At 38.9% G+C, this 9,758-nt stretch overlaps 1 protein-coding gene and 1 pseudogene across 1 annotated transcript; one reads left to right on the top strand and one right to left on the bottom strand.

The window, feature by feature from the left end:
• Nucleotides 1-256: 256 nt before the first annotated feature.
• LOC135231879 (olfactory receptor 5I1-like) lies at nt 257-1,375 on the top strand. The gene has a single exon (XM_064289083.1). It carries the CDS (start codon nt 443-445, stop codon nt 1,373-1,375), a length of 933 nt encoding a protein of 310 aa, XP_064145153.1. The 5' UTR covers nt 257-442.
• A 5,980-nt stretch (nt 1,376-7,355) lies between these two features.
• On the bottom strand, nt 7,356-8,294 carry LOC100660258 (olfactory receptor 5G9-like; annotated as a pseudogene).
• Nucleotides 8,295-9,758: the final 1,464 nt, after the last annotated feature.

The raw sequence follows: 9,758 nt of genomic DNA, 5'->3' as shown, positions 1-9,758 counted from the left end.
GGTGAGATGTTTAGTTTTGAAATTTTAGATGCACAGAATGTGGTGGAAGACAGAGTTAGAGAAATTAAGGCTGAATACCAAGTTTAGAGTCAGCAACTAGCTTGAGGGTAGTGCCGTTTAATGTGGGAACAAATAGCTTTAAGTAATACAAAGTGGATCATTTGGCAGTTTAGCTAAAATATGTGTGTATATATATACATATATAAGCTTCTGGGTTTTTTTTATATAAGCTTCTGCTGCTAAAATATTTGAAAACCTATGCATTCTGTTGGATTAACTGTAGGCGTGACTAGGTGCCATAAGGATGACCCAGTAGATTTTAGAATGGCTGTTCTATTTATTCTGGCACTTTCATTTTTTTTTAGTCAATGTCTGGGTTGTTATTAACATTGTCATCATTATATCTGTCACTGCTCCTGAATCCACAAAGCACTGCAAAGAGATGGAGAAAGTGAACGGCACAGTGAAGACTGAGTTCTTCCTCCTGGGATTTAGTGACCACCCAGAACTTCAGAGGCTTCTTTTTGCTGTGTTCTTTTCCATCTACTCAGTGACGCTCATGGGGAACCTTGGGATGATTTTTTTAATCACAAGCAGTCCCCACCTGCACACACCTATGTACTTTTTCCTCTGCATATTGTCCCTCATAGATGCATGCTACTCTTCTGTCATTGCTCCCAAATTACTGGTGGACTTGGTTTGTGATAAGAAGACAATTTCTTACAATGGATGTGCTGCACAGCTCTATTTTTTCATTTCTTTGGTTGATACAGAATCTTTCCTCTTGGCTGCCATGGCTTACGACCGGTACATAGCAATCTGCAACCCACTGCTTTATACTGTTATTATGTCCAAGAGAATTTGTTGCCAGCTTGCAATGGGAGCATTTTTGGGGGGCACCGTGAGCTCCATTATCCACACCACTAACACCTTCCATCTCACTTTCTGCTCCAAAGAAATTAACCATTTCTTTTGTGATGTCTCCCCTCTATTTTCACTGTCCTGCACAGACACCTACATCCATGACATAGTTCTGGTGGTCTTTGCTAGTTTGTTTGAAGCTGTCTGTCTTCTAACAGTTCTTCTCTCATATGTCTTCATCATAGCTGCTCTCCTCAAGATAAGTTCTGCTGAGGGAAGAAAGAAAGGTTTCCTCATTTGTGCTTCCCACCTGATCGTTGTCACTATCTACCATGGTACGTTGATTTTCATTTATTTGCACCCTGGTACAGGTCATTCACTGGATATCGACAAAGTGACCTCTGTGTTCTATACATTGATTATACCTGTGTTGAATCCCCTGATTTACAGTCTAAGGAACAAAGATGTCAAAAATGCCTTTAGAAAACTTATCAGTTCAAAATTGCTTTCTTAAGAAAGGATGAAATAAGACTTGAAACCTTTCAGCAATGTATGTTTCTTGGCCTATGGTTGGAATGCTGGAGATGACAGTTTAATATGGATGTTCTCCCAAGGTGCAGGTAATAAATACTCGGCCATAGAATGTGGCCAGGACTTAACATCAGAACTGGCCCTCTCTCATGATTTATATTATGTCTATCTCTACCATTTTAAAGTTGACATTTGTAATATTTATTTCTGGATAAGATTTGCCCTTCATTTTATTTCCTATATTCCAAGCTCTCTTTCCATCCTAATCTCACACCATGATTATTTCCCATATCGGATAAGCCAATGACATACTGTAACTCCCTCTTTTGTGAACATAAGTAAATACAAATCATTGAGACTCTTTTTCAATTTATTTTTATCCCCATGTAAATAAACATGGTAGCTTAGCTGTTCAAATCCTACTCACTCTAAAAAGGTCCTGCTCTAATTTAAACCTTGCATGATTTTTTTCTGACTCAGCCTTCAATTACAGATGATAACTTACAATATGAATGCCACTCAAATCTTGAGTGTGCTTCTTTTAACACTCTCATCAATTCCTATCTTACCGTGAAGCTACTTGTGACTGTGTTCTATAACTCTATTAAACTTATTCATTAATTCCTTACTCATTATTTGATCCCTTGCCTCTACCATGGTATCTTCCCCAGTGTAATTATTGAATGAATTTTTATGAAAAAGCCCTAATTAATTTTACTGTTGATTGTTTTTCATATTGAATATATGCCTCTAACCCCCCCCCAAAAAAAACCCAGTGCCGTATTTTCTTTCCAGTATTTTTGTTTTGTTTCTCTAGAGTGGCAGTATATACACAAATAACTATTAAAGAATGCTTGTCAGTATGGTGGCTTAAAAAAACAAAGTTAACTAGATTAAAATCTAATTCATAGACTATTTCATCAACAACATATTCAGTCTGGAATCTATATTGGTAAGCACCAAGCTGAACAATTTGAGAGAAGTTGGGCCCTGGCAGACAGAGGTAAGACTTGGAGCCCACTAATGGCAGAACGATAACCTGGTCTGCAACTGGGGCATGACCCATGGAGAAGGCTGTAAAATCTAAAAAAAGTGCTATAGCCAAAGGTAAGATGAGGCATAGGAAAGAAGATGACCAAGAGAACAATGCCTTCTGACAATGGCAATGTATGTTGGGTTCTAAATCTAGATCACAGTTTGATTCACTGAGGTGGGATTTATTTTCACAAGAAGGGGTTTGTCCATGTAGATTACTGGTGGGACAGGGCCCTGGACACTGTCTGCTTTCAACAGTGAAGAGTTTTGTGCATTGTGGTTCAAGGCTGTTGAGAATCAAGTGCTTCTTTCTAAATACTGAGCAGGGAATACTGTCTGAAAGGCGTGGGAGAATCATAATTAGTAGCTAGAGATCCAGTTGCTGCTATGTGTGCCCATTTGGCCATGGCCCTGGAGATAGGGTCATAAAGGATAACGTAAAATCAAGTACTCTGACATTAATTATCCAAACTCGCTTCTTGGGTATAAGAAGTGTGGGCCTTAGATCAGTAGTATGGTTGCAGGTAGTTGGCCATGGAACATGGGAATGTTGTGACCAAAATTGGTAGCCATGAAGAAACCTCTACTAAGCAATAACAAGGAGTAAAGACAGGTTTGAAGAACATGCCTTAAGGTGGCTGGGGAGAAAGCTACACACATGGGAATTTTAAGGTTAGGATCTACAACTGGGGTCTCCCAGACAGGGTGAGCAGGTTCTAAAGAGGGTAGAAAGATGGGGCTTGGAGACTCACTGTTTGAGATAATGCAATGAATAGCATCCCCTGCCCCCAGTGTTCAGTCATATCAAGTTTCAGCCCCTGGCTAGGGAGCTAGTTATTAAGGGCTCTATATCACCTTAGGAATTTTCTTGATCAAACTCAGGTAGTTGTGTGAACTCTCTTTAAAAATAAATATTTGTTTCTGAATTTTCAAACCTTTTAATAATGTCAGGCACAATTATAACAGTGATATACCCAGTGATATATATTGTTTTTGATCCCTGATAAGCAGGTGAAGAAACTGAGGCCTAGCAGGGTTAAGTAACCTGAGAAAGGTCATACAGCTAACAAGTAAATGGTAGTTTATGAACTGCCAGGTCTGTCTTACTTCAAAGTTCAAGTTCTTATCTTAAACTCTCATCTTGATAATTTTCTTAAAACAAAAATAATCACACAAAATTTTAAAAATTCTGGTTTTCTACCCATATGTAAATCAGTGCCTTCAATGAAAAGGATAAATAATAATAATAATAAGGGATATATTTTTCCTTATACATATTGCTGAAAGGCAGTGGTGAAAACCAATTTTTGATAACATGAGTAGGCCTAATTTCATAGATGAGGATATAGTTAACTAATACATTATTCTAATAGAAAACATTGAGTTTGGAAAGGATTGGACAGTAATTGTGATGTCCTGATAAATAATATAAATTATTCTATGAGCACCAATTAAAGTATTTGAGATTACAGAGGAAAACACATATTTAAAAGATAATCAAATAATTTTATTTGTTTTCAAAACCTGTCTAATAAGCAATGTGAAACAAATAACACATGGAATATCATTTTCAATGAATTATTTCATCTCTGTAATTTTTAAAGTAAAAAACACTCAGCTCATTTTATACACTAAAAAAAAGGAATGTATAAAGTTAGGCAAGATCTAAATGAAAGACCTCTTGTAAATTACTGCTCTGTAGTCTCAGGTCCAGGAGAGAATGCCTTCATGTTTCCTTCTTAACAACAACCTAAAATAAAATGTGTACACCTGGGCACCTAAAATTGTGTCATATTTTTCATAACTGGATTAATTGTTAATTGCTTACAATGAGAACAGCATATGCAATTAACTCAATTAAGTCACTGGAAAAGATGACAGGATTATTCCAAAACAATTCATAATTGTATAATTAAGAAATTCTGTCTACGAAGTAAATGATTAACAAATTACAAGAAATACTTTATTTGGAATAAATTGGTTTTAATGAATATGTAAATATATCAATTATACAGGCTCACATATCTACACATGGTTACATACACACACACACGCACACGTGTGCATACTCATAAATAATGTCCGTACATAAACTGCTATTATAAAACAAGTTTTTTTTTTTTTCTCATTCTTAATGCAATACATTTGCATTATGGATTTTTTCAAGTACACTGATCTATAAAAGAAAAAAATTATTTTACACGATATCTTCCAATCACTTAGAGATGACCACTGCAATGTGATGGATCACTTCTGTGTGGCCTTTCTAGCCATAGTCTTGTAACTTTCACCTAAGTGATTGGGAAGGACTATGCAGATATGCTAATTGTGACCCACCAAAGGGATTGGTCAGTTTAGTTATCCAGGTCTGCTTGAAATAAGCCACCCCAGATGCCGGAGAGAACGAATACCACCACCATCAAGGAAGAACAGCTAGAAGCCAGCATGTCCTTTGGACCCAGTATCCCTGGGCTGAGAAGCTCTTGGGAGAAGGAGGCTCAGAGAGACAGTGATCTGTAGCCCTGAAGGTGCTGAGAAGCAGTGGCATGTGAGATCCAGCAGAGACCTGGTGGCTGGAAATGGTGAGGTGGGCTTCCTGGCCCACCAAGAGAAAAAGCTCAGTGCCTTTGTGCAGAGCCCTAGGGCAAGGGAGAGTCACGCCTGTGAGCACAACTGGCAAGAGGCTGTTCTGATGGAAGAACTATACCCTTGAGTGTTCCTGAGATTGAATTGTAACCTGTACTCCCCTAATAAACCCCATGATTGTGAGTATTGTCTATGAGTTCTGTATGGCCTTGCAGTGAATTATTGAACCCAGCAGAGAAGTAGACAGTGCTGTGGGAGGGATTGTGGGTGTCAGATTTGGTAAAGATGACAAGAAAAGAGACATGTCAGACCTCCATCTCATAGGAATCAGCCTTGGGCTGTTGATCTTGATTCTCCTTTCCTCTTATGAAGTGAGAAGAGGTCAGACTAAGTCTCCACATTGCTTTTAAAACTACCATTAAAATCTCAACAGCAGTGGGTGGGTATCAAATTTTTGCTCAAAATAGGGTTTCAGTTTATTTCACAGATATGCATAAAGACAATTTAATTATTATAAATGGAATACTAATATAAATACAGTCTTAACCTTTATTTATTTATTTGTATTTTCCCCACTGCACATATTTTCACATTAATATCTCTTCCTTTGCAACTTAAAATGTATAACTGGGTATTTCCGCTGTTTATATATTAATGCCATGTATAATGCCATGGACACATCAGGGGAGACAGAGTACCTTTTGCAGTGGCCTTCAGAGAAGGTCAGGCCCTTCACACTTAACTTCTATTCTTGAAGTTCACATACAGTTGCCAATAGTACCACATCACCACATCTAATCCGCAGAGTGAGAGCAAGAAAAAACCTGCAGTTTGATTCTCAGGCTGGAAGGTGCAATATAAACCATGAACCACTGAGCCTGAGGACATCTGCTGATACTATTGCTGCAGGTTAAGGAAGAATGGAGGGGTCCCCTGGGGACACAAACAGTGAAGCTCTCAGCTACTAACTGAAAGGTTGGCAGTTTGAACCAACCCAGAAGTGCCTTGGAAGGTAGGCCTGGCCGTTGGCTTCTGAAATGTCATGGCTTTGAAAATTCATGCAGCGGTTCTACTCTGCATACATGGGGTCACCATGAGTCAGAATCAATTCGAAGACAACTAGCAATAGCAACAGCAATGAGGAATGAAGGGCCTGAGATGGTTTTTATGTCAAACGAGCCCTGTCCCTGATTTCTTATTTTAGACAAGGCCAAATGATAAGAGGTGCAGACATATTTCATGTAAAGTGAATGAGCTAAAACAAAATTAAAGGATAGATGTTCTACTTGTATATAAAAGGACACAATTTGTATCAGTTTTGCCAGGGAAGCACTGATGTATTTATTCAATAAGTATTTTTGATGGACATTTTGGAGCCTAGTATTGAGAACAGCTGTGCAGAAATAATGGTGAACAAGACAGAAGGATCTTGCCTTTGTGAAACTTTAAATCTATTGCAGCAGATTTACCCATATGGATTATCTGCAGCTACGTGTTATGATGCAACATTTCCAGGGGCCATGCTAATAGATAGGAAGGTTACAAATAAGACTACTTTTGATTCATGAAAACTTCCTTCTGGCTGAGCAACTGTATTTATTAACCCAAATCCACTGCCATCAAGTTGATTCTGAGCGACTCCATACAGTTTCCAAGGCTATAAATCTCTATGGAAGCCAACTGCCACATCTTTCTCCTGCAAAACCACTGGTGGTTTCGAATGACTGACCTTTCAATTATCAGCCGATTGCTTTAACCACTGTGTACCAGGGCTCCTTATATTTATTAGACTCATATTTTTAAAAATTGACTCCTAATGAGGGTATGTTGAGTTGGTGTTAGAGGCTATGCTGCTATAACCCATGATATCTCACTCAGACATACTCATGGGCACAGAATAGAGGAGCTCCTTCTGCATAATAGCAAAGTTAAACCATTACTACTCTTTCTTACTCTGGAGAGAAGAATAAGACCAATAGTAAAAGCTCCTTACACACAGTTGGAGCTCTGGTGATGCAAAGGTTAAAGCCATCGACTGCTAGCCCCAAGGTCTGCCTTCCAAAACCACCAGCTGATCCACAAGAAAAAAATGCAGCAGTCAGTTTCTGCAGAGATTTACAGCCCTGGAAACCCTGTGGGGTAGCCATGAGTTAGAATCAACTTAATCATGTTTTTTTTTTTTGTTGTTTTTTAATACTCAGCTTAGGCGCAAAGATCACTAACAAAAAAAAAAAAAAAGCCTACAAGAGTGTATTGGTGAAACTGCAGGCCCTTATGTCAAAGTCCTTCAACTTTAGCTCTGAGAATCTTTACATAAATACTTCTGGTTTGAAAACGCAGTTTCACCCAGAACATAATTTAATGCTTATTGTTTTTTTCAGGTCATCTTTCACATCCTTATTCCTCAGGCTATAGACCAGTGGGTTTAACATAGGGATCACGACTGTGTAGAAGAGAGAGGCTATTTTGTCAGTGTCCATTGAGTAACTTGAACTTGGTCAGAAATACATGAACAGGAGTGTACCATGGAATATGGCCACAGCGGTTAAGTGGGAGGCACATGTGGAAAAGGCTTTGCGTCTCCCCTCAGTTGAGTTCATTCTAAAGATGGTAGTTATGATAGAGCTATAGGAGAGAAGAACGGTTACGATGCTGCACCCCACAACACAACCAATAAAAGCGAACATCACTATCTCATTGATGGATGTATCTGAGCAGGAGAGGGCTAGCAAAGGTGGGATGTCACAGAAAAAGTGATTGATAACATTGGACTTGCAGAAGGACAGTCGAAATGTGAAGCAAGTGTGGAATGCTGAATCCACCAGCCCCACAATGTAAACACCAGCCACTAGTTGGGTATAGACCCTCCTGGACATGGCAATTGTATAAAGAAGGGGATTACAAATGGCTACGTAACGGTCATAGGCCATGGCAGCCAAAATGAGACATTCCACATCAGCAAAGGTCCCAAAAAAATACATCTGAGTGACACATAAGTTATATGAAATCCTCTTTTGCTCAGATAAGAAATCAGCCAGCATCTTGGGAGAGACAGTGGAGGAGTAGCAGACATCACAGAAAGACAGATCGCTCAGGAAGTAATACGTGGGTGTGTGAAGTCTGGAGTCTATCTTGGTCAGTAGGATCAACCCTAGATTTGCAATCATGGTTATGCCATAAACCAGAAGAAAGAGTACAAAGAGCCCCTGTTGCACACCCTTTCTGTCAAAAAACCCTAAGAATATGAAGTCAGTAAAGAAAGTGTGGTTCTCAGCGGCCATCACTTAGATTTATAAAACCCCTGAAAGGAGGAAATGGAAGTGAAAGGCTAGCATCATCTTACTGTCTTCACAGTTTAACCTCGGGTCCTTTCTCAGTTTTGGTAATTAAAAATAAGTAAAGAAAGAATACTAGGATTGCTCGAAGTGAATTGACCCAACTGGAAATATACCCATTGATATACAAATCTACTAAATAATAATGGCAATACTGCCTTTTACATTTTCATACCTCTGTACAGAATTTGCAAGGTCCTTGCGTGGCATAAAGGGCTAAGTACTGTACTATTAACTTAGGGTTGGAACCTTGGGAGAAAGGCCTGGCAATCTGCTTCCATAAAGTTTACAGCCAAGAAAACCCTGTGGAACACAGTTCTACTCTATAACACTTGGAGTCACTATGAGTCAGACTGACTCAACAGCAACGGCTTGGTTTGGTTTTATACAGAGTTTGCAGGACACTTTCATTCTAATTAAATCATGTTATTTCCACACACCTACGTAGTATTCATGATATTCTTACTATTTTTATTGTGTGGATTAAGAAATTGATAATTTGAGAATTTAGGGTCATGATTCTTACAATTAATTGGTCCAGCTAACCCACATCATCTGATAAGAAGCTCTTTTTTTCCCCAATTTTGTAGTTGGACTCAGTAGGGAAGCATATTTAAGTGAGTAGTTCAGGTATTTAATATAGTCCTTTATTTTTTCACTCAGATCATCACAGATTGTAGAACAGATACAGCTGTAGCAGATTTTGGATAAAACATTCCCCTTTTTATTCCATTAACCCCTCAGGTCCTATCCAGACCCAACAAACAAAACTGCATCCCATTCATTGTCCATGCGATAGACATAGTCTGTGAATCAGGACCTGCCAGAGTAGAACAGGTAGTGGTTTCTAGAAAAGGGGGTTGAAAGATCTTCATGAGCAATAAGAAAAAACCAAAAAAACTCTTTGCTGTCAAGTTGATTTCAATTCATAGCAACCCTGTAGGACAGAGTAGAACTGCCCTATAGAGTTTCCAAAGAGAGGCTGGTGGATTCAAACTGCCGACCTTTTGGTTAGCAGCCATAGCTTTTAACCATTGCGCTACCGGGGTCCCCATGAGCAATAGGCTGAAGAGAATAGACAGACAAAGATATGCCAGGGCTAACCATGCTCCCTTCAGCAAATTTCTGTTGCTCAAGGGACATATGAAGAGCATTTTGAAACTAATCGTAAGGGTGCTCTTAACACAAGTGGCAGAGAAGCCTGAAAGGGAGTATGGTTTCCTGTGTTGTCCCTCTAAAGTAACCTGCAAGAACTAAAGGTCTCTATTCACAAACAGATTACATGTGTAAGACCTGTGATAGTAATACATGTTCGATCTACTCTCATGACCTCAAAGTCATGTCTGATTTGTGTTCTCCTTCTCAATTTCCAGAACTTATAATATTGTGTTGTTCTTTCTCTTCAATACC

Source organism: Loxodonta africana, chromosome 7 (assembly GCF_030014295.1).
Source record: "Loxodonta africana isolate mLoxAfr1 chromosome 7, mLoxAfr1.hap2, whole genome shotgun sequence".
Classification (NCBI taxonomy): domain Eukaryota; kingdom Metazoa; phylum Chordata; class Mammalia; order Proboscidea; family Elephantidae; genus Loxodonta; species Loxodonta africana.
This window is presented reverse-complemented; position numbering and strand designations above follow the sequence as displayed.